At 46.2% G+C, this 25,435-nt stretch overlaps 2 protein-coding genes across 6 annotated transcripts in view; both read left to right on the forward strand.

The window, feature by feature from the left end:
* The first annotated feature begins 1,420 nt into the window (after positions 1-1,420).
* On the forward strand, positions 1,421-7,877 carry LOC131516259 (cytochrome P450 1A1). Its single transcript, XM_058737049.1, has 7 exons — positions 1,421-1,554; positions 4,372-5,236; positions 5,784-5,910; positions 6,002-6,091; positions 6,176-6,299; positions 6,445-6,531; positions 6,683-7,877. Exons 2-7 carry the CDS (start codon positions 4,397-4,399, stop codon positions 6,966-6,968), a joined length of 1,554 nt encoding a protein of 517 aa, XP_058593032.1. The 5' UTR covers positions 1,421-1,554; positions 4,372-4,396; the 3' UTR covers positions 6,969-7,877.
* Positions 7,878-21,545: 13,668 nt separating this feature from the next.
* EDC3 (enhancer of mRNA decapping 3) overlaps positions 21,546-25,435 on the forward strand; it is a 60,677-nt gene continuing 56,787 nt past the window's right edge. For 2 of the 5 annotated variants that reach the window (XR_009263956.1, XM_058737050.1), the window contains exon 1: positions 21,566-21,703. The gene's annotated coding sequence lies outside the window, so the exon portion shown is untranslated. Of the gene's footprint in view, positions 21,704-21,938; positions 22,087-24,404; positions 24,429-25,435 lie in introns of those variants that run through there. The other 3 variants (XM_058737054.1, XM_058737051.1, XM_058737052.1) reach the window with 3 other exon arrangements.

Here is a 25,435-nt window from a genome sequence, read left to right on the forward strand (position 1 = left end):
GAGCTAGACACGCAAATACAACTTTTTCTCCCTGCACATTCTATGGAGGGAGGCTTGGCAAGGGCGAGGACAGCGTTCGAGGCAGCCAGCCAGGCGTTGGGTCTGCGTGTCTGCCCCCAGGCGTGGGCCACGAATACGGACACACGCAGGCGCCTGCTTGGAGGCAAAAGCCCAGCTCCGCACGCAAACCTGGGCCCTTTGCACCGCACCCGCCCCCCAATCCGGTCGCGCACCCGAGGCTTCGCGGCTACTGCCGCTCCACCCTCACCTCCAAGCTCGCCAGGGACTGGCTCTTTAAGAGCCCCGCCCTCGACTCCCCGCCCCCTTCGCGTGACTTTGCCGGTACCCGAGCTTGGGAATTGGGTTGTTGGGTGGTTGCGCAGGTCTCCGAGCCCTTCTCACGCAACTCCCGGGCATCGTGCCCCCGGCCAGGTGGGGCAGGGATGGGCCGCGTGACCTCTGCCCCCTGGAGGGATGTACCAGACACGTGCACGCTAGCCTGGGGAGGCATCTGCGCCTGGCGCCCGGCTCCTCGGTCCCTGGGCCCCCTCCCCTGCCCGGCCCGAGGGTCCTCCTTTCCTCGGCCACCGGGAGCTAGCCGCGCAGCCCCAGTCGCCTCCCGATTTCTCCGCCCCGCCAACACGCTAGCAACCCCGGGAGTCAAGAGGGAACCTCGAGGGCGGGTGGGTCCCGGCTGGAAGTACCTCTGGTTTGCAGTATTCCAAAGTGGCCCTAGAGCTAGTGAGAGCCAGTGAGCCCTCAGTGAGACTGCCACCGCAGGTTTCCATGCATTCCTGCCGGTCTGTCCGGGAGCTCAGACTTCAACTAGTCGCCCGGGCTCTGGGGGCTCTTGGCGAACGGAGCCAGCCCATCGGCGCCTCTGGCCTTCCGGCCCCGGTAACCTCGAGGCTGGGGTCGCCGCGCTTCTCACGCGAGCCCGAGCCCGGAGTCAGTAACCCGGGGGAAAGAGGTCATCACACGGCAGCCTGGCCCCGCCTGCCGGGCCCCTGTCAACTAGTAGCGAGGGGAGGCACTTGCAAGCACTTGCAAGTTCCAGTGCATGCAAAAATTAGGGTGAGGGGTCCCAATACCGTGTCTTCGGGGTGTCCTGGGACTTCTCCTTCAAATTCCCACCTCAGCGGGGTTCTGTGCTGTCCATGGGGTACCTTGGAACTGGGGTCCCAGGTGTCCCCAGCCCTCACCCCTTTACGTGCTGGCACTAGGATGAGGAGTGCCCATAGTGGGTTCTTACCTGTCCCTCTGAGTTCCCCCAATCCTGTCTTCTCCCCCACTTACCATCCCCCTTTCCTTCCCTTTCCCTCCCTCCTTTCCCTCCATCCTAGAGCGACCACTCCCCCCCCCCCTCAGCCCGCCCCTTCCTCTGTCCGAGCTTCAGAGGGCGTGGCCAAGCGTGCAAGCTGTTTTATAAAGGTCGAAGTGACTTCACCCTCATCCTGAAGGTGACAGGTCTAGCAGTCTTCCCTGATCTTCTTTGGGGTCCTGGCTTAAGAGACCACGCATCTCAGCTGAGTTCAGTACTCCTCACAGCCACAGGTGAGTGCTGGGAGCTTATGGCTTGCCCTTTCCCAACAAAAAGAAAATTTTGATGCCTCCAGGTTTTCCTAGGTGGCCACCGGTCTAGCACCTCAAAAAAGGAGGCTAAGAGGATCCTTGGTGACCAGGCTCTCCAGCTCCGTAGTGGGAAAAATGAGGCCAGGGGGAAGGGCAGGCATTGCCCAAGGTCCCACAGCTGGTGCCAGAATTCTAGATATTAGATGGCCCCCCTCCAAGGACTCCAGGATTTAGTCTCCAGCTCCATTCCCACTGACTCCCTGAATGCCCTGGGGCTTCCCCATCAGGGTCACCTGGGAGGCTGGGATACGGACACAACTGTGGAAAGCTGGGATCATGTGCAGGCCTTTTGTCAGGCGGTGTGATGAGAGGTCTTCTTGGGTGGTCAGAGTGGATGGAGGGGAAGGTTGGGTTCTTACCAGCTGTACCTTGCCTTGTCTGTAAGCTACGCCTGGCTGTCTCTACCCTCCCAAGGCATGGCTTGTTAGAGCCAAGATGTGCTGGCCAGTACAAAAGATGCAGATCTGAATAGGAGTCCCGGGCACTGCCCCGGGCCTTCCCTATCTCATTGACTGCCTTCTCTGGCTTATACTGGGCAAGGGCAATCAGTGTGAAAGACTGCTAGCTGTAGAGAGCTGGACTATCAGTCCCTGAAAACTCACCAATCACATCTCTCTTGGCCTCTTACCATCTCACTAAGGCTAGAGGTCCTTGGGGCACCTGTGAGCAGAAGGGAACACTGTGGCACACCAAGGCTCATCCCTCGTTCACTCAGAGTCAGGGCTTGAGTGTGCTTTGAGATCCAGCTCCTCCAGGGAGCCGCCCTAGAGAGATGGCTATATAGGTAAGGTCGGATCCAGACAATCTTCCCATCCTGGGTAGTTCTCTTGTGGGGAAACCTCACTAGTCAGACCGTGAGGTTCCGCAGGTCAGATGTGGGTTTTCTTTCTCTGGGATCTAGCTGGGCACCCTGAACCAGAGATCATATCCTACCCCCTCTCTCAGGTGATATAACTGGAGCCCAGAAAGACAAAATGACAAGTCCAAGGCCATGCCATGGAACCTGGAGTACTCAGTCTCCTCATCTCCAGTCCAGGGCACCTGGCAGATACCCCAGTCAGAGGCCAATATCTTGAGGAGAATCCTCCATGAATTTGCGCACCCTTTCTAGAACAAGCCTAGAGAGAAAGTATTATCTCCACCTCTGTTAAATCTAGATTGATTCCTAATGTCCCTTATTCCAGTCTAGCATTTTCTTGCAGCCCTTATCTGGTGGGGGCTTTCCATTTTATTCTCTGCTCTCTGGTGACTGGTAAGTGGGGGAGGCTGAGACTACTCATTTATCGAGAACTGAGCCCAACAAAAACCCTGGCCTGGACCTCTATGACCAGCAACCTCAATGTAGCTTGTCTCCAACTGCTTTTAAACTATGAGTCAGTTGAACTCAGAGAGCTGAGGCTTAGTAGTGTGGCTTAGGTAGTGGTCTTCCAGTCCCTTCTCCCCTCCCAAGGTCTGGTCTGGCAGGATTCCCTAGACCCTGGGAGTGAGCAGTAAAAAAACTGAGGGTTCTGAAAAACAAAACAAAACAAAACAAAACAAAACAAAACAAAAACACCTTTTCATTGATTAATCTGGCCACTCTTCAAAGGGAGGTTTCTGTGATAGGAGCTGAAAACTTACCAGGGAACTTTCCATAAGAAGTCTGAGTCCTGGCTCTGTCGGTGAGTGCTGGGTGACTTTAATCAAGTCAATGACCCCTCTGGAGGTCAATTTCCCCAAATGTGAAATGAGGCAAAAGAAGCCCACGATCTCTAACTCTCCTGATGGCAGTGTTTCCCCAAGTGTGGTGGGTAGTATTCAAGGGGATTGGGGGTGACGTATATTGATTATGCGCTTAATTAGGGGGAAAAATCAAACCTGTTCTTTCACGCAGATGTCTGTATGTGGAATCATGCTCAGTGGGTAGATTTAAAGTTGATTTTAGCGGGGTGTCTGGGTGGCTCAGTCAGTTAAGCATCTGACTCTTGATGTCAACTTAGGTCTTGACCACAGGGTCTTGATCTCACAGTCGTGAGTTTGAGCCCAGCGTTGGGCTCCACGCTGGGCATGGAGCCAACTAATAAAAATTGTTTTTCTTCAGTTGGTTTTAGAAAAGCACAAAATAGGGGCGCCTGGGTGGCTCAGTCGGTTAGGCGTCCGACTTCAGCTCAGGTCACGATCTCACGGTCCGTGAGTTCGAGCCCCACGTCGGGCTCTGGGCTGATGGCTCAGAGCCTGGAGCCTGCTTCCGATTCTGTGTCTCCCTCTCTCTCTGCCCCTCCCCCGTTCATGCTCTGTCTCTCTCTGTCTCAAAAATAAATAAATGTTAAAAAAAAAAAAAAAAAAGAAAAGCACAAAATAAATAACAGTACAGGTGCCATATGGGAATCACAGACTGATGTTTGGAAAACCCATTCAGCGGGTGGTGCAGCGGGATTCTGAAATTGGGCACTTGGGAGTGTGGATCCAACACTTCCTGACGGTGTGACCTTGTACAAGTTACTTACCTTCTCTGAGCCTCACTGTGGTCCACCTTATAGGCGGTGGCCAGGACTGAATGAATGGCAGTGAAATTCTTGGCACACAGTGGCAGCTCAACAAACAGCTTCTCTCCTCTCCTCCTTTCCTTCATGCCCACTTGGCTGTTCTGGGTAGGAAGATTTCCCCTCTCTTTGACTAGCATGCTGACACTTTCGGACGCTGGTTCCTCACATCCCCCCTTCTGATATCTTCATCTTTTCTTCTCGCCCCACCTCTCAGCAGCCATCTTGAGATCTCTACACTGATGATGTTGTCTGTGTTTGGACTCTCTGTCCCCATCTCGGCCACAGAGCTTCTCCTGGCCTCCTTTGCCTTCTGCCTGGTGTTCTGGGTGGTCAGGGCCTGGCAGCCTCGGGTTCCCAAAGGCCTGAAGAGTCCACCAGGGCCCTGGGGCTGGCCTCTGCTCGGGCACGTGCTGACCTTGGGGAAGAACCCACATCTGGTGCTGGCAAGGCTGAGCCAGCGTTACGGGGACGTGCTGCAAATCCGCATCGGCTCCACACCCGTGCTGGTGCTCAGTGGCCTGGACACCATCCGGCAGGCCCTGGTGCGTCAGGGTGATGATTTCAAGGGGCGGCCCGATCTCTACAGCTTCACTCTGATCTCTGAGGGCCAAAGCATGACCTTCAGCCCAGACTCTGGACCGGTGTGGGCTGCCCGCAGGCGCCTGGCCCAGAATGCCCTGAAGAGTTTCTCCATTGCTTCAGACCCGGCTTCCTCATCCTCCTGCTACCTGGAAGACCATGTGAGCAAGGAGGCTGAGTACCTCATTGGCAAGTTCCAGGAGCTGATGGCAAAGGTTGGGCACTTTGACCCCTACAGATATGTAGTGGTGTCAGTGGCCAATGTCATCTGCGCCATGTGTTTTGGCCGGCGCTATGACCATGATGACCAAGAGCTGCTTAGCTTAGTCAACCTGAGTAATGAGTTCGGGGATGGCGCTGCCTCTGGGAACCCTGTGGACTTCTTCCCCATCCTTCGATACCTACCTAACCCTGCCCTGGATTTCTTCAAGGACGTGAATGAGAAGTTCTCCATCTTCATGCATAAGATGGTCAAGGAACACTACAAAACTTTTGAGAAGGTACAGGCTGGGGAGAGGTGGGTGGATGGTGGGGAGCAGGTAGGGTTGGGGCCAGAAGGTCAGAGATAAATGGAGCAATGGGGGGGGGGGTCTGGTAGGCTCTCAGGAACCTTCCTCCCTGGGGTTTTGAGGCCAGTGGTACAGTGGACTCCATCCTTGGTGGGGAATTAGAACTTTTCCTTGGCTAGCCTTTCTTTCCTTCTGTCAGACAGCAATATTTACTGAACAGCCAGTCTGTGCAGAACCCTAGGCCAGTTGTTCTGGGGACCAGGGAGAGTTAAAAAGTTGATCTCCTGGCCTCATGGGAGAGAGAAGGGTAAAGAGCATATCCAGAGGACACCTCTGTCCCAAGTGTCCCTTGAGTTGGGGCCACCAGTACTCTGGGCAGGAGGGAGCCTTGAAGAGGTGTGGGAAGCTGGGACGGCAGCCTAGGAGCACAGAAGTCACCTCTTGAACAAAGGTACTAGGGATGGTGAGGAACCAGGCCCAGATGGAGAGGTAGCTCTGGGTTTGGGATCTGGTTCATCTGTGGGCTTTCCCCACCCAGGGTCACATTCGGGATATCACAGACAGCCTGATTGAGCACTGTCAGGACAAGAGGCTGGACGAGAATGCCAATATCCAGCTGTCCGACGAGAAGATTGTTAATGTTGTCTCGGACCTCTTCGGAGCTGGTATGAGCTACCCCATTGTCCTTTCCTGTGCCCAACTGCCCTGACCTGCCAAGCACTTGATTTCTTTTCCCCTTTGTTTTTCCCTGGTCAGGATTTGACACAGTCACAACTGCCATCTCCTGGTGCCTCATGTACCTGGTGACGAGCCCCAATGTACAGGAAAAGATCCAGAAGGAGCTGGGTAGGTGGTGGCTTCCTTTAACAAGACAGAGGGTCTTGCCTCTTCCAGGCAGCCCCTTCATCCATGGTCCTTTATGTTCTACAGACACAGTGATTGGGAGGGCGCGGCAGCCCCGGCTCTCTGACAGACTCCAGCTGCCCTACATGGAAGCATTCATCCTGGAGATCTTCCGACATACTTCCTTCATCCCTTTCACTATCCCCCATAGGTGAGGCCCCGTGCATCCACTGCTCTCTGATCCTGGCCCTTCCTCCAGACCATGTACCTGATCAGGGCTGGTGGAAAGGACATGTATGGGGGGCAGGGAGATCTCTTTGTAGCCCTGAGCCTGACTGAGCTTCCTTCCTCCCCAGTACCACAAAAGACACAAGTCTGAGTGGCTTTTACATCCCCAAGGAGCGTTGTGTCTTTGTGAACCAGTGGCAGATCAACCATGACCAGTAAGTTGAGAGGAGGCAGGGGAAACCCTACCCTGTCCCAAGCTGTCCCTGGGCCACTTGCCCATCTCCTACTCTTTGGGGCTGGGGTTCAACCCACTTGATGCTTCGGAGCCCCCAGGCTACCACTTCAGCTGCCTGTCTCTGATTACAGGAAGCTATGGGGTGACCCATCTGAGTTCCGACCAGAACGATTTCTCACTCCTGATGGCACCATCAACAAGGCACTGAGTGAGAAGGTGATTCTCTTTGGTTTGGGCAAGAGGAAGTGCATCGGTGAGACCATTGCCCGCTTGGAGGTCTTTCTCTTCCTGGCCATCCTGCTGCAGCAGGTGGAATTCAGTGTGCCACAGGGCACGAAGGTGGATATGACCCCTATTTATGGGCTGACCATGAAGCATGCCCGGTGTGAGCACTTCCAAGTGCGGATGCGCACTTAGGGGTCTGAGAGCCCTGCAGCTTAGACTCTATCTACCTGGCCTGTCTGGGCAGCCAGGCCAGGGGGCTGACCTGGGGTCTGGGTGGGGAGAGGGCGATCTAAACCTTGGCCTGAAACCCACAGATATTGGTCTGGCTGAGTTTTGCTGTCTGGGCTGCAGGCAAGCATGAAGGATCATGCCTGCCCCCCACCCTGGACTTGCTCCTTTGCATATTGACCACAGACAATGGACACAGCAGGGGCCAAAAAAGGAGCAGATGGAGCCTTCCAGAGTTGTGCTTGAGGCAGGAGGCTTGGAAGGGTTAGGAGGTCCTCAGGCCCCTGGAAACCTTGAGGGAATTCTCTAGAAGCCTCTAAACCCAGCGGCTGGCTGGCTTTCTGTGGGGACTGACTGGTTTGAGAAACATTGAGAGCAGGCCACATCAGGGCCTGTCTAATCTCTTTGACAATTGGGAGCTGCCAAGAGTGAAGGGAAGAGGCAGCTTAGGCACAGAGGTGGTCTCCCAGATTGAATAAGGCTGAGCAGTCTAACCACATGGGTTTGGGACACTGTGATGCCTTCTTCTGTTCTCCCTGCAGGCAGGAACAGGGCTGCATCCTGGCCTCACAAGGACCCTGTTCCTGTCCAGGTGGGGCTGGGGGCTTGTGCCTAAGAGGAGCAGAGAACAGAGGGAGTGCCCAGATTCAGGCACCTGAGTCAGCTCTCTATGCCCAATATTAAAATGCCTTTAAAAAATGTTTATATGCAAGAAGTTTTATATTTTAGCCTGCATTGTACTGGCATGCCTTCATTTATCATACGTAAGAGCTTAAGAACAATTTATTGAGTGCAATAGAGAACATTGTAACCCAAGTATCCAGAAATGTGTAAGAAATTTCTACCTAAGCTAAATAAAGATATTATCCAGAAGTCCTATGGTGGAAATGTTTTGAATCTGGAATGAAGCCATCACTCCTCTATATGCCCACTTTGAGCCCAGGCTCATGTTGGATTTTAGTGTGGGAGAAAGAAAAGGAAAAGGAGTCAGTGAAGAGGTGAAGCCATGGCTCTCAGGAAGCTTGCAATCCAGTTGGGGCACAAGACTCTATCCCTACACTGTCTTCCTCCTTCTCTAACTGATCACACGTTGATGAAGTACATTCTGTAGACCAGGCACTGGGGGTATAAAGCAAATAAAACATGGTCTCTGCCTTCAAAGTCCTCCAAAACTGGTTAGAAGAACAAACTTACAAACACATCATGTAATTCATTGTGATTACAGCTCTATCAGACAGATCACCCAGGAAGGTGAGGCTCAGAGCTGGGGCTCATTGGGTGTGGAGAGGGGCTGCTGCACATCTTGGGGCTATCTATGCAGATCCCTCTTCAAAGAATGAGAGGCAATCTCACTTGGGTCTCATGGCATTAGATTCTCAAGTCCAACAGGGAAGACTCTAGTCACAGTGTGGGGGGAGAAGGAAGGTTCTCAGCTCAGAAGCTGTGGTCTGCTCCTCACTTAGTCATGCCCGGTTTAGGTCCTGCTGCCTTATTGGAACCCAAGGCTGGTCACAGTTGGAAAACGAGGCCTTTGGTCATTGGGCCCCACAAGCAGGCTGTGGCCCAGATTTCAACACTGAAAGTCCCTGTCCATTTGGGATGTCAGAGTAGTTAGTGGTACCCAGTATGGACAGAGGCTGGACCCACATAACCAGGAGCTGTTCTGACTGACGGACTGAGGGATAACACATCCTAAGATGTGACCTCCAGCCTAGCTTTTGTCCTCAAGCAACCAGCAGTTGCTATACAGGAGTAGATAGAGCCAATGTACCAAAAGCTTCAGGCTACTGCAAGGGACAAGCTGAAGTCAGCCGGAGAGAGCCTGCTTATGTAGGGAAATGAGGCATTTGGTGTCCAATCTTACTTGTATTGACTTATTTTTTTATTTTTATTTTTAACATTTTTATTAATTTTTGAGAGATAGCACGAGTGGGGGTTGGGGGCAGAGAGAGAAGGAGACACAGAATCCGAAGCAGGCTCCAGGCTCAGAGCTGCCAAAAGGCTCCAGAGTCTGATGTGGCCTTGAACCCCCGAACCTCACAGTTGGATGTTGGACGCTTAAGCAGGACTGAGCCACCCTGGTGCCCCTTATTGACTTATTTTTTACTTAAAAAATAACTCGTATTGTATGCTATAACATAGATGAGCCTTGAAAACATCACATTAAGTAAAAGAAGCCAGACACAAAAGACCACATGTTGTATGATTCCATTTATATGAAATGTCTAGAACATGTAAATCTATAGGGACAGAAAGTAGGTTAGTGGTTGCTGGGGAGAGGGCGTGGGGGAGATGGAAGGTACAGGCATTTCTTTTAGGGGTGATGAAAATATTCTGGAAATAGATAGTGGTAAGAGTTGTATAATGTTGTGAATATACTAAAACCCACTGAATTGTGCAGTTTAAAATGATTAAAACAGTAAAAAAGAAAAAGTTTTCTGACTTTTGTTCTAAAAGAAAAGTGAGAGACATGGGGATAGCATATGAAAAACAATTTATGTAACTGTTCTCAGTAATCATATTGCTAATGGTAATATTAGTATTTCTTTTTGAGACTATAGTTTAATGGGGGGGGTAAAATAAATGAGTAATTAATAATGAAGATATCTAAATTCATCATCCTCATGCATTCTCACTCGTCATTCATTATTCATGTATCCTCAAGACTTAGGATTTTTGGAATGAAAAAAAGAAGGTAGAGATATAATATAGAAAATGTTAAGTATACATATACATATATATGTACATATACAAGTGACTCTTGAACAATGCGGGGGTTCTGGGTACTGACTCCCATGCAGTAAAAAATCTGTGTATAACTTTGACTTCCTCAAAATTTAACTACTGATAGTCTACTGTTGACCAGAAGCCTTATCCATAACATAAACTGTCAACGTATGTTATATGTATTATATAGTGTATTTGTACAATGAAGTAAGCTACAGAATAGAAAATGTTATTAAGAAAATCATAAGGAGGAGGGGCGCCTGGGTGGCTCAGTCGGTTAAGCGGCCGACTTCGGCTCAGGTCATGATCTCGCGGTCCGTGAGTTCGAGCCCCGCGTCGGGCTCTGTGCTGACAGCTCAGAGCCTGGAGCCTGTTTCAGATTCTGTGTCTCCCTCTCTCTCTGACCCTCCCCCGTTCATGCTCTGTCTCTCTCTGTCTCCAAAATAAATAAACGTTAAAAAAATATTAAAAAAAAAAAGAAAATCATAAGGAGGAGAAATACAGTACTGTACTGTATTTATAAAAAACAAAACAAAACAAAACTATGTATAAGTGGACCCACACAGTTAAAACTCCTGTTGTTCAAGGGTCAACTCTGTGTGTGTGTATGTGTGTGTGTGTGTGTGTATTTCTACGTGTTAGAATCAATGACCAACTCATAGCAATGAGCATCCCTGATGCTTAGATTACCATTCAGGTAATCTCCACTTCTTGGAGAAATGCTGGTTACAGATTTGAGGCAGGAAATATAAAAAATGAGCCCGGAACAGCTGCTCATACCAGACAGCAAAAGCCATAAAGACTACCAAGAGTGGATCATTCTATTCAGGAGCCAACTGAAAAGGCTCCAGCAAGCCAAAGATAGGGCAATTTGAGTGTCAACAACAATAATGACCATTGATTAAAATCTATCAGATGTGTTTGAATCCACGAGTTCATAAGCATCTATGTATCTATTTTTTAATTAGCTGGCTACCTTCGGAGGAACCAATTCAGTATTTTAACAAGAGAGAAACAAAGGCAAAATATTAAGTATTTATCCTACCTTTCCTATGTGACCTATACTTACAGACAACCAAATAGTAGATAAGAAGCGTCTCTTAAGTATTCCAATTGATAAATGAAAAACAAATAATAGATGTCACTACTTTACAGCCACCAACAAATTAATGGATCTGGGCATTGCACCGAAAAACTGCTAGCATCCTAAAAATGAAAGAAAACCAGAATATGTGCTTCCTGATGAAAGAACCCAACACTGCTAACTGTATTGCCAGAGGGATTGAACAAAAGTCTAATAACTTAGCTTTATCCAGCTTCCAGCTTGCAATTAATGTAGAAGATGAAGAAACATGCTAGACAGAAACATAAGTGTGCAATCAGTAAATTTCAGACCTTGGGATGCTACAGGTCTGAAGGCCTGGGGTATTCAACAGAAAATTTATAAGGGAAAGAAAGAATTGGAGGGAAAACTTATAAATTAAAAGAGACTTCAAGGATGTATAGGGGTGTCTAGGTGGCTCAGTTGGTTAAAGGTTAAGTGTCCTACTCTGGATCTCAGCTCAGGTCTTGATCTCAGGGTCCTGAGTTCAAGTCCCATGTTGGCCTCCATGCTGCCTACTTAAAAAAATATAAGTGTATAGAATTTTAAGAAATTAACAGGGATGCTTGAGTGGCTCAGTCAGTTAAGTATCTGACTCTTGATTTTGGCTCAGGTCATGATCTCACAGTTTGGGAGTTCGAGCCCTGTGTTTGGCTCTGTGCTGGCAGTGTGGAGCCTGCTTGGAATTCTCTCTCTCTCTCTCTCTCTCTCTCTGCCCCTCACCTCTCTCTCAAAATAAATGAATAAACTTAAAAAAATACAATAGGATCTGTTAGTTCCATTTATGGGTATTTGTTTGAAGAAAACAAAACCCCTAACTCAAAATATACATTCCCATGTTTGTTGTAGCATTACTTAATAAGGGCCAAGATATGGAAGCAACCTAAGTGTCCATTGACAGATAAATGGATAAAGAAGGTGTGTGTGTGTGTGTGTGTGTGTGTGTGTGTGTGTGTGTGTGTAAAGAGAGAGAGAGAGAGAATAGAAGAAAATGAATGAAATCTTGCCATTTGTAATGACATGGATGGACCTTGAGGGCACTATGCTAAGTGAAATAAGTTAGACAATGAAAGACAAGTACTGCAATGTTTCACTTATAAGCAGAATCTAAAAAACAAAACAAGGAAACAAACAAAACAAAATCCAGACTCCTCTGTTCTCTCCAGAGAGAACAGAGTAGTGGTTGCCAGACAGGAAAGGAGTTAGGGGTATGACATGGTGAAGGAGAATGTAATCAATAACATTGCATTGACTTTGTATGGTGGCAGAAGGTAACTAAACATTGTGGTGACCAGTTTGTAATGTATACAAATGTTGAATTACTGTCTTTTACACATGAAACTAATAGAATATTGCATGTCAGTTATACTCCAATTAAAAGAAAAGAAATAATCATACATTGCTGTGGAAATGCAAAATGATGTTGCCACTTTGGGAAGTAGTTCCTAAAAAGGTTAAACACAGAGTCACCATATAATCTAGCAATTGTATTTTTAGGTGTATACCCAAGAGAATTAAAACATATATCTACACAGAAACTTGCATATGGATGTTCATAACAGTGTTATTAATAATAGCTAAAAAAACCTGGAAATAATTCAAATATTCATCACCTGGGGAGTGGATAAATAAAATGTGGTATATCCACGCAACGGAATATTATTCTGCCATAAAAAGGATTGTATCAGAAGCATTTATACATGCTGTAGCATGGATGAGCCTTGAAAACATTAAGTCAAAGAAGCCAGACACATATTACATACATGCCACATATTATATGATTTAATTTATATGAAATGTCCAGAATAGGAAAATCCATGGAGAAAGAAGGCAGATCAGTGGTTGCCAGGGGCTGAGGGGTGGGAGGAATGGGGTGTGACTGCCAATGGGTACAGGATTCTTTTCTCATGGTTTGTAAGATCGAGTCCCACATCGGGCTCTGCACTGACAGAGTGGAGCCTGCTTGGGATTCTCTCTCTCCTTCTCTCTGCCCCTCCCCTGCTCATGCTCTGTCTCTCAAAATAAATAAATAAATAAACACTAAAAATTTTTTTAAAAAAGGAAAAGAAAATAATTATCGACAGGGATTTAGTAATGCCATCTTCTTAATTGGTTTCTGACTATTGTTTTTAATGTTTATTTATTTATTTTGAGAGAGCGAGGGATGGGGGTGGGCAGAGAGAGGGAATCCCAAGTAGGCTCCTCGCCCACCGCAGAGGCTGACTTGGGGCTAGGTCTCATGACCTCAAGGAGATCACAACCTGAAATCATGACCTGAGCTGACATCAAGAGTTGGACACTTAACCAGCTGAGCCACCCTGGCACCCTTCTGGCTATTTTGTAGTTCCCTTGTGTTTTTCTTCCTCTGTTTCTGCCTTCCTTTGTGAATCAATGATTTTCCATAGTGGTATGCATTGATTTCCTTCTCTTCATTTTCTGTGAATCTTACTGTAGGTTTTCGATTTGTGGTTACCATGAGGCTTACATAAAACATCTTGTAACAGTCTATTTTATGTGGATAACAATTTACTATTTTTTTAGCGCTTTTTCTAAATTTATTTTTTGAGAGAGAGAATGAGGGGGAGAGAGAGAGAATAATTGGGGGAGGAGCAGAGAGAGATGGGGAAAGAGGATACAAAGTGGGCTCTTGCACTGACTGACAGCAGCAAGTCCGACATGGGGATCAAACTCACAAACCACGAAATCATGACCTGAGCTGCCCAGGTGCCCCTACTTGGATAACAATTTAACTTCAACCACACACAAAATCTCTATTCTTTCTTTGACTCCCTGCTTTTGTTTTTTTATGTCACAATTTACATCTCTTTATATCGTGTATCCATTAACAAATTATTGTAGCTATAGCTATTTTAATCACTTTGTCCTTTAACCTTTTTCTTTCTTTAATTCCAGTAGAATTAAATGTAATTAGTGTTATATTAGTTTCAGCTGTACAATGTAGTGATTCAACCATTCTATACATTACTCGGTAGTCATCACGGTAAGTGTATGTCCTTTTAACCTTTATACTAGAATTAAGTGGTTGACACACCACCATATTATAGTATTAGTGTTCTGAACTTGACTATGTGCTTACCTTTAACCAGTATGATGTATATTTTCATATGCTTTCATGTTACTAACTAGCATTTTTTGTTTCAGCTTAAAGACCTCCCTTTAGCATGTCTTGCAAGGCAGGTCTAGTGGGGGTGAATTCCCTCAGCTTTTGTTTGTCAGGGAAAAATCCTTACTTTGTACAGGTTTAACTTAAAGTAGCAAAGCTGGGGCGCCGTGGGGGAGGCGGGGACTCAGTCAGTTAAGCGTCTGACTCTTGATTTCAGCTCAGGTCCTGATCTTATGGTTCATGAGTTGGAGCCCCACATCGGGCTCTGCACTGACAGTGTGGAGCCTGCTTGGGATTCTCTCTCTCCCTTTCTCTCTGTCCCTCCCCCACTCATGCTGCCCCTCTCTCTCAAAATAAAAAAAACTTAAAAAAATAGCAAAGCTAATGTGATATACATTACTTAATAATATGTTTATAAAATCAATCATATTTTAAGATTAAAAATGGAAACTTTAATATTGTCTTCCAACATTGTAGGGTATGACTAAATCTTTAAATGTATTCATATAATGGTGTCAGTTTAAAATATTCAATTTAAATATGGTAGGAAAAAGGGGACTTTTTCCTAAAGGAATATTATGGCCTGGAATATACAGCTTGTTCTAGAGATGAAGAACTAAATAATATCCTTTGTCCTCTGCATACTCTACTCAGACAATAAATTATATTTTTCCTCACCTGTGTAAATGCCCCCTCAATTCTTGAAAATCTAATTTTTGTTTCCCAGCTGCCTTTTCCTAAACTCTTAGGTTGTTTTAATTTTTATTTTCCTCTTGAAAAAATTTTTTTAATGTTCATTTACTTATGAGAGGGAGAGACAGAGTACAAGCAGGGGACGGGCAGAAAGAGAGGGAGACACAGAATGGGAAGCAGGCTCCCAGCTCTGGGCTGTCAGCATGGAGCCCAGCATGGGGCTCGAGCCCACAAACCGTGAGATCATGACCTGAGTCAAAGTCAGACGCTTAACCGACTGAGCCACCCAGGCGCCCCTTTATTTTTTCCTTTCAAGTAGGCTTCATAGCTAGCGCAGAGCCCAATGCGGGGCCTGAAACCATGACCCAGAGATTAAGACCTGAACTCGGGGCGCCTGGGTGGCGCAGTCGGTTAAGCGTCCGACTTCAGCCAGGTCACGATCTCGCGGTCCGTGAGTTCAAGCCCGGCGTCAGGCTCTGGGCTGACGGCTCGGAGCCTGGAGCCTGGACCCTGTTTCCGATTCTGTGTCTCCCTCTCTCTCTGCCCCTCCCCCGTTCATGCTCTGTCTCTCTCTGTCCCAAAAATAAATAAAAAAAACGTTGGAGATTAAGACCTGAACTGAGATCAGGAGTTGGACGCTTAACCAACTGAGACATCCAGGCACCCCCTAGGTTATTTTAAATAAAACAACAAGGAGGGCGCTTGGGTGGCTCAGTATGTTAAGCATCTGACTTCCACTCAGGTCATGATCTCCTGGCTCGTGAGTTAGAGCCCTGCCTCCGGCTCTGTGCTGACAGCTCAGAGCCTGGAGCTTGTTTCAGGTTCTGTGTTTCCCTCTCTCTGTCCCTCCCCTGCTCACACTCTTTCTCTCTCTCTCAAAAATAAATATTAAAAAAAAACAACAACTGACTGAGCCACCCAGGCACCCTTCAGCGTTACCCTTCTAGACTTCCATAACACATACTGTCAAGTCAAAAACTGCAGATTAGTGCTGTGCTCTTCTTGACCTAAGAGTTAATTCTCTACTGGTTGATGCCTTTATTAGAGATTATTAGTGTGGCCCACAGGGCAATAAGGCAAAGTAAGTCTTGTTAAAACTCCCTTCCATATGTTGGGAGAGGCAAGTGGCTGCTGCCCACTGAGCCATCTACAATGGCTCCCAGAAATTTGACTCTGCTGGTCAGGTAAGGTCTACCCAGTTCAGATAACTCTCTCCAACCAGCAGCAGTACCTGGTGGAGTTCTATAACTTGGGAACTTGGGAAGCCTTCGAGAGGATTCGGTGAGTAGTAAATTCTGTCGCTGAATGATAATTCTTTTCAGTTGCCACTACTGTTATTGTGTCTCACTTCTTACCTTCATAGTCAAATTTCCTGAAATTGTCCCCCCTCACTGCTTTCACTTGCTCATCTCCCATTCTCTCCTGATCCACTGACATTTGACTTTTGGCCCCTTCACTCCCTCATAAAGCCCCTGTCAAAATGACCAGGGACCTCCTAGTTATTAAATCTAATGGACATTTTCAGTCTTCCTCTGGTTCAAGCTCTTTGCAGTACTTAGCACTGTTAACTATTCTCTTAAAGTTCTCGCTTTTCAAAAAAAATGATCACTTTTCTCGGTCTCTTTGGCATTACCCACTGCTGAGTGTTCTTTTGTATTCCTAGTTGCAGCTTCTCGATTTCCTCTGAATCATTCTCTCCTTATGTGTACCTCTTAAATATTGGTGTTCATCAGAGTTCTGTCCTTGGCCCTTGACTATTCCCTTGCTGTATGCCATCCCTGGACCACATCATCCATTATTGGGTCTTTAAGTACCACCTGGTTATTGATGACTTCCAAATCTTTTCTATCTCTCCTGAGCCCCAGATCCACATTTCCTACCAGATGCCTCACAGCAGGCCCACTCCTAACACACATGGAGATCCCTGAACTGTTTCCCTTTTCTTCCTATCCCTATTCTACCCCACGCTATGAGGGGTTTCTCAGATCCACATGGGGGAACATTCCAGCCTGAATTTCTAAGCTCCATCCACACCCCTCCCAAGCAGCCACATTTTTGTCTACTCCTTGGGCCTAGGGGTATTGCACCATGGCAGTGAGGTCCACCATCAGGATCACCTGGGCAAGATGCTTATCTATGGGCTGAAAGTGGACTCAGGCCATTTGGAAAGGAATTTGGGAATCTTAGGAATGTGAAATACAGCAGGGCTGATAGAGGGGTGTGTGAGCTCTGGGTAGTCATGCCCTCTTAGCCCCAGAGAGGAAGGTTTGGCTTAAGGAGTTCCAGAGTGTGGACCATCTAAAGTGTGGAGTCTAGCGCAAGGCTCCCAATTTCCCAAGTCTCAGGATTTTCACTGCTCTCACACACCTTAAACTCAACATACGCAGACCTGAATTTATCCTCTATCTTTTCCCCCTTTTCTCTTATTGCCTACCCACAACCTCTTCATCCTCTTCGAGTCCATATCTGAGCAAATAGCACTGCCAAACAATCTTTTGCCTTACCATAAAGCTGGCGGTTGATCTCCTGAGCATCTTTATAATTTGTCTGTGGTCACCTCATCAGCCCCACTTGCTGGTGCTTTACCATGGCTTTTCAACATTTCTCATCTGAGTTTCCCCAGTTTTCATTCAAGTCCATGTTGCATAATACAAGTCTGACTAGGATACTCTCTTGCTTCAAATTCTTCATTTGTTTCCCATTGCCCTTAGCATAAATCCAAACTCCTTATGGCATAGAAGGCTCCTCGGAATCTGGCTCTGCTTACGTTTCCAGATCAATCTATCATCACTTCCTCCCTTTACATATATGTTCCATTCAAGTTGAGCGACTTGTATTTCCCTGGATGGGCTGTGATTCACTCACATTTCCTTGGCTTTCTATATAATTCTCCCTTTACTGGAGTGACCTTCCTATATCACCTAATAATTCCCTTTTCATTCTTTATATCTCAGCCTAGATATTATATCTAGAAAACCCCATGCTTACTGTTAGCACCCCCTCCCCTACTTCCTTGTCTGGTGGAATTATACAGTATATAGCTTTTTGAATCTGAATTTAAATTAACATAATGCATTTGAGATTCATTCATTTTGTTCATATATTTTTATTGTTTGCATGGGTCTACCATAGCTTGTTTATTCATTCCCCAGTTGAGGGACATTTAGGTTATTTCCAATTTTTGTGTACCAGTGTTTATGTGAATACAGGCTTTAATTTCATTTGAGTAAATAGGAGTGCCAGGTGTGTGATTAGTATGGTTCCAATTAAGTTATTCAAAATTATCATTAGTGGGGCTCCTGGGTGACTCCGTTGGTTAAGAGTTCGACTCTTGACTTCAGCTCAGGTCATGATCTCACAGTTTGTGGATTCAAGCCCTGCATTGGGCTCTGTGCTGACAGTGCAGAACCTGGTTGGGATTCTCTCTCTCCCTCTCTGTCTGCCCTCCCATGCTTGCACTCTCTTTCTCTCTCAAAGTTAAATAAGACTTGAAAAAATAAAATTATCATTAGTAACACACAGATTTTAATATATTCGATGAATTTCCATTGTTCTCATCGATGCTCAGTTGTCCTACTTTTGACTAGTGGGAGCTTCTTCTTTTTTTTTTTTTTAATTTTTTTTCAACGTTTTTTATTTATTTTTGGGACAGAGAGAGACAGAGCATGAACGGGGGAGGGGCAGAAAGAGAGGGAGACACAGAATCGGAAACAGGCTCCAGGCTCCGAGCCATCAGCCCAGAGCCTGACGCGGGGCTCGAACTCACGGACCGCGAGATCGTGACCTGGCTGAAGTCAGACGCTTAACCGACTGCGCCACCCAGGCGTCCCTAGTGGGAGCTTCTTAAGTTGGCTTCCAAGTTCTATTAGCAAAAACCTAGTAGTCTGATACCTTCCGTGCTTTCTTGTACCACAAGATGTTCTGGGTATATGGTATGTCTTGTCCGAACTAGTGTTCAATTTAGCACATGGAGAGTTAATCTGTATAGCTGGTGGTTGTAGCAAAAACAGGGTGTTTGGAACAGTGTTACAGCAGGACTTCCCCTCTCCTCTAATTATGTAACATTATAATCTTTAATTTGAATTTATTTTATAATTAATGAACACCCCCACTTCTAGATTCTATTGAGAGAACATACCTCTTGTGTAACACTGAATATGCATTAGTGTACGAACCATCAGAGCAGAAGGAGAAAGATGAAAAAGGAAAGAACTAAGTTCAGCTTTGGAGGAGTAAACCTTGTCAATTTCTGTGTGATTTGGCTTGGGGTGGTGGTCGGAGGCTTGGGGAGGGAAGGGTGGTGCTAGGAGGCTTTGCTATCTAACATTAAGCAAAGAACTTAGTGCCTCCAAAAGTATGATATTTTAGCCACCAGCATCAGAACTCCCTAAGGAGTTTGTTAAAATACAGACTCCTGGGGGCACCTGGGTGGCTCAGTGGGTTGAGCATCCCACTCTAGATCTTAGCTCAGGTCTCGATCTCATTGTTTGAGATGGAGCCCCGTTTTTGGCTCTGTGCTGACAGCTTGGAGCCTGCTTGGGATTCTCTCCCCGTCTTTCTCTGCCCCTCCCTGGCTCAACTGCACACACTCTCAAAATAAATAAACTTAAAAAAATCTTTTAAAATACAGACTACTGGATCCTACCCCAGAGTCAGTGAATTAGACTGAGAGTAAGACTTAGGAATGTGTATTTTAAACAACCTTTGCCCAATGCCACTGGTTTGTGGTTTCTGAAAGAACTCAATGAAAGCAACTTCTCTGTGCTGAGGTCAGGAAGGGAAACAATCCCTTTCTCAGAGAGGATCTTTGTAGTTCTCAGACAACCAGCCCTAGAGAAAGAAGAATGAAGACATGGTTTAGAGAAAACAAAGTTCCCCTTTACAATTCTGAATGTATCTGCCACTCCAGTTAGGCCAAATGAGAAACTCAATGTTTAAAAGCATTAAAAGATGGGTGACTGATCCCTCCATGAGGTCAAAGTTCAAAAACAATACACTGTTTTTGCTAAGCAGAGCAATTCAGCAGAGGAATTAAGGCAGTTGATCTCATTTCCAAAGTTTAATGTCTGACCAAATAGCGCTTCAGATCTTACTAAAAGCTTCCCAGTTTGAGCTCTAGGCAGTCTATGCAGGGGGTCTTGGGACAATTCTTTCTTTCGTTCAACAGACACTTATTTTAGCACCTACTCTTGGCAAGCACTGTGCAGGATGATGGGGCAGCAGAGAACAACCACATGACCGAAGGCTGATGTGGGGCCTCCAGATTGGGTGGAGGCTGGCAGTGCAGGAGGTGAAAGAATTCACCCAAGGCAGAACAAGGAGATAGACATTTATTGAATACACTGCAAGAGAGCAGCGGGCAGGACAGCAAAGGAGAGACTGTCCGTCAGAAGGCAGTGGAGGGGGGCTGCACTTAAGGGGGAGGGAGTGAGGAAGTATGACAACATACAGAATTTTCCCTTTTTGGTACCTGTGCCTGGTTGCAAGTAGCCCATTAGTCAGCTGAGGTCTATGGCTGTTTTGAGGTTGGTTGCCTAATGTGCCTGTTTGCATTCAGCTGGGTGGTCACCTTGTACCTTACTCAGGTTTCCATTGCTCAAGCCTGTTGCCTAAAAGTGGCCTCTACGACTGACTTCACCTGTGAATTTAAAAGATGGTTCCAAGTGGACTATAGAACGCTTAACCAAAAGAAGGCACAAGAGAATTAACCACCTTTTTTTTTTTTTTTAGGAATACCAATCATGTTCGGGTGCAATTTTACAGCAATTTTGTTAAGTTATTATCTCCAGTTTATCTCAGTTACACAGCTGTTATAAAAAAAACACAAAAGGTAGGGGCATCTGGTTGGCTCAGTCAGAGGAGCATCCAACTCTTGATCTTGGGGTCATGAGTTCAAGCTCTACCTTGGGTGTAGAGATTACTGAGATAAATAAAACGTTAAAAAATGATATATGTAAAAAACAACAGGTAGAGCTAGAACAAAACTCAACCCTGAGTTTCATACAGCAATGGCTCCCAAATCTGGGATGTGCAAAGAATTGATTGTAAAGAACGTTTAAAATAATATACATGTCAGAGCTCCTCCAGACCTATGAAAACTGAATCTCTTGCGATGAGGGAGGGGAAGGCACTCCCTGGAGAGAGAAAATTTTATTAAATTCCTCAACTGATTTTGTAGAGCCGTGTTTGGAACCACTGTCCTACTCTTTGCTACCTGCCCAAGCAGTGGTTCTCAAACGTGGCATCAGGTTTTAAGATGACCTTGCAAACTTGAAAGGTCTAAAATCCCTCATTATACTTAGTCGTGGTCTTAAACGCCTACTTTTTTTTTTTTTTTTTTTTTTTTTCAAAACCAAGACTACCAATGCTCTAAAATGCCGCAAGGAGAGTGGCACTTATCCACGTATCAAGTACTGGGATGTGTGGGCGGGGAGTGGCACTCAAGTACACATTGGCTAGCACTAACTCCAAAATGAGCTGAAGCAGGTTCCACTCCGAAGATCAACCGCAAGGGGAATCTGTTTCCTTTAATCCGTTGCGGGGGCCTACTTATTGCGTCCCACAGCTACAACTGATCAAACGCCGACGTCCACGCCACCAGGCACCCCCTCCTCCCCAAAGTCCTCAGCTCTTCTGCGGCGATAAGCCCGAGGGGTCTGGAGAGAAAGCTGGAACTTTTCGTCACAACTGGGCCGGAAAGTGGGTCAGGGTCCCAACTCCAACCAGGCCCCTACCCCGCGTGAGCAGGCAGGGCTCGCAAAATGGACGCCCAGGCGCGGTTCTGGAGGCCGCAGCGCGGGCATTCGCCGCGCTCTTCCAGGCTCTCAAATTTCCCGGGAGCTCCGCCCCTCAACTGCCTGCCCTCCGGTTTCCAAGGCGTCGCGCCGGAAGTGACCTCACGGCGGTGGCGTGGAGACGCGGGGCGCTTCCGGCGGCGGCCGCGACTGTGGGGGTGGGTGCGGAGAAGCCCCTTATCAGCCTCTGGGTCTCCTCGTGTTGCGGGGTCTCCTTGGCGCGGTGTGCGGAGGCGGCGACAGGCAGACGGCGTTGGAGGTGGGAGTTGGCGGGGCGGCTGGGGTACGGGCGCTCGCGGGAGGGGGGTTCCGGGGTTGCCAAGCGGGTTTGCTTTTAGGCTTCGGGGTTCCGGGCCTTGTAGACTTTTATAGAGGCGGGCGCTAGCCGGGGGCCAGGTCCTAGGGGTTGCCTCAGGGGGTGTGGTTTGAGGTGGGCGGCGGAGGGCAGCAGGATTCTAAACAGCCCGGGAAGCGTGGGAGGGGGGAGGCATTAGCGGCCTAGGCTGTTGGTGTAGCCTCGTTGATGGCCGGGGCAGCTAGCCCACTCTTTGCTCCACGCCTCAGTGTCCTTTTGCACAATGGAGTAGGGTGGCATGGAACAGCGCGGGTGCCACCTCCGTGACTGATAGCCTGAGGACAGAGGTGAACTGGGGTCTGAGAGGGAAAGGTGGCCGAGAAGTTAACGATACCCGCCGGGGCGCAGCCTCTTGGTTCTTTCCAGCTGTAGGTGTTAAGCCTGAGCTTCTTTAACTACCCTTTGTGTGCTGTTGATTGAATTTATCAACATTTGGCTTGTTGAGTGGTTCAAGTGTTCTGGCGTGTGCGAGGCGTAGTCCTCGCCTGGTTGGCGAGTTGGCTTTCAATGAATCTTCCAATTCCAGAGCTGGGAGGAGTCCTAACAATCCTCTCCTGTGGTTGCGGATGAGGAACTGGAATGGTTTTTCTACTCTTACCTAGCCACAGACTACACTGATTTCGGTCCGCTGTCAGGTATCGGTCTAGTAAGACCATCAGAACACAAATGACTGTCTGTGAGCAGGTCACTATTTCAACTGGAAACCTCAGATGGATTCTAGTCTTTTTTTATGAATGGCAGATTAGGGGTACTGAGTTCAAAATTCCTATCTGTTGGTTTCTCTCTATGAAATAAAGATGGTTACAAATAACGTAACTTTTTTATCACTAAGAATTTTTTGGTGGAACTTCCTTGTGGGGGTAGGGCTGTGGGACTAGCAAAGGGTATTTCAAACTTTTTTGACCTGGGACCCACAGTTAGATACAATCTACATCATGACTCCGTGTGTGCTCCCAGCATGGGCACAGTACACACAACACACCCCTCAAAAGTTTACCCTTTTTACTATGATGCTCCTTGACATTTTCTATTTCATCGAAAGAAAAAGTTGATTGCTACTCACTAAATTGACTGCCAACAGGTCTGACCGCCAAAGACCTGTAGTTTGAAAAATACTGGATTAGAAAATGTTTAAGATATTTGTGACTTCTGAGAATTCAAAGTGGAAATGTATCCTAGCCAGAGGAGCAGGGTTGCTAGAGTTATAAATTCATCCAGAACAACAGGACAGGAACTTCAAATTGGTGTCTCAAAGGAATGTAGTGATAGTGTGTCAGGATTTTAGAGGGCATTCATTACATCTTTTTTATGATGACCTGGTGGATGACATAGGGGAATTTGCCAGATTGTGGTAAAGTTAGATGGAGTCATGACTTTGAGCCTCTAGGTCTGGAAAGGTTTGATTTATGAATACAACTTACAGTTGGGATTCTGGTGAGTTGAGGCTATATCGCTTTCTTTATATACAGTGTGTATTTAAAGCCTTATCTGAAAGGTGTGCTTATCAGATTTTTTTACCTTTTTGAAGTGAAGAGAGAAAATATCATCTGGTTAATCTCAAGATTTGCCCAGTGCAGTTTAAGGAAACGAAATGGTTATACAAATGTGAGAAATTTCAGTTAGGTTACAAAAAATGCAATTATACCAGGTAATGAAGGTAGATGTAAAAAAAAAAAAAAAAAAAAAAGAAGGTAGATGTAACTTAGAAGGGGTTCATGTGATAAAAAGAAGTGGAGCTTCAATCATCTGAATCAGTGGCATGGCTAGGTTGTGAGAAAAACTCGTGGGACTGTGGTGGCAGATTGCATTAGGAGAACATAGAATCTAGGACAAGAAAGGAAGATTGACCTTAGCACTGATTAGCTCTCTCCTGGAATATAAGGTTTATGTCTGGGTACTCTAAAAGAGTAAATTTATTTGGGGGTACAAGTTAAAAGTCGTTGGAATTTGTCAAAATTTCAAAAGTAATTTTTTGTTGCTTGTCTGAAGTAATTTTTTATTGGTTGTCTGAGTTGCATTGACATGAGTGATTCTTTTTCCCTTGTTACTCAGGGTCTTAAAACTTTTTTTAGTGTCCAAAACATTAGAAAGTCTATGTATCTCTTACACATTTAAGTTGGCATCTGAAATTGGTCATTGTAAATTTCAGTAGTTTATTTTTTTATTTTTTTTTTAACTTTTATTTATTTATTTATTTTTGAGACAGAGACGGAGCATGAACGGGGGAGGGTCAGAGAGAGAGAGGGAGACACAGAATCCGAAACAGGCTCCAGGCCCTGAGCTGTCAGCACAGAGCCCGACGCGGGGCTCGAACTCACGGACCGTGAGATCATGACCTGAGCTGAAGTTGGCCGCCCAACCGACTGAGCCACCCAGGCGCCCCGTAAATTTCAGTAGTTTAAACATTTTAAATAATTTAGGATGTAAGTTTTGGCGTGTAAATACTGACTTCTAGAAGATCCATACAAAGTTATCTAAATATGCAATTTGATGTTCTTATTTTATTCGTTTTTTTTAAGTGGGCTCCACACCCTATGTGGGGGCTTGAACTCAAGACTGTAAGATCAAGAGTCGCATGCTCCACCGACTGAGCCAGCCAGGCACCCCTTGATGTTTTTAAAATATACAAGTAACCTTTTTTGTATTAAACCTCTGAGATATGTGTAAGATATGTATAAATGGTGTATTACATTACTTGAATTTTGGGTGTTAAATTAATCTTGTGTTCCTGGAATGAACCCCACTTAGTCATGGTGTATAATATTTTTTTATATGTTGCTGAGTTTAGTTTGCTAATATTTTGTTAAGAATTTCGTGTCTATGGGGAGCTTGGGTAGCTCAGTCGGATGAGCTTCCCACTTTGGCTCAGGTCATGATCTCACTGTTCGTGAGTTCGAGCCTCACGTCAGGCTCTGCTGACATCTCAGAGCCTGGAGCCTGCTTCAAATTCTGTGTCTCCCTCTCTCTCTGCCCCTCCCCCTGCTCATGCTCTGTCTCTCTCTCTCAAAAATAAACAAACATTAACAAAAAATTAAAAAAAAAGAATTTTCGTGTCTGTGTTCATGAGGGATACTGAAGTTTTTTTTTTATGTCTTTGGCTTTAGTATCAGGGTGATAGTACCCATATAAAATGAGTTGGGAAATGTTACTTTCTTTTCTGTTTTCTGAAAGAGTTTGTGTAGGATTGTTTATTTTTCCATATGTTTGATAGAATTTACTAGTGAAGCCTTCTGGGCCACCCAGGCAACCCTGCCATTCCCAAGATTTTGATTAAACAGCTTTCGAGATAAATGCATGGAAAAATACCTAGTTTTTCAGAAGCCCATAAGTAACCACTTACTCATCCTCAGCTGTTGGTTATAACTGTCCTTAGTTGACCAGAGTTGTTTCAATCTGAATAGTGTGAGTTCTGTCTGATGTGGCAGAGGAAATGGAAGTTAGTTGGTTTGTAACTGGCAAGTTCTTCATTTGTAGTTTATAAATTGTTTTGGCAGCTGCCTCAGTTGCATAATGGGTGGAAGATCATTTAGGGCTACCTGAATTTATTATCTAAAGGCCTCTTATAAGAGATGATATGGAAAGCCTCATACTTAATGGGGAAAAAGTGATAGTTTAGCATTTGAGCAGATTAGTCCA

The sequence above is a fragment of the Neofelis nebulosa genome, chromosome 7 (genome assembly GCF_028018385.1).
Source record: "Neofelis nebulosa isolate mNeoNeb1 chromosome 7, mNeoNeb1.pri, whole genome shotgun sequence".
Classification (NCBI taxonomy): domain Eukaryota; kingdom Metazoa; phylum Chordata; class Mammalia; order Carnivora; family Felidae; genus Neofelis; species Neofelis nebulosa.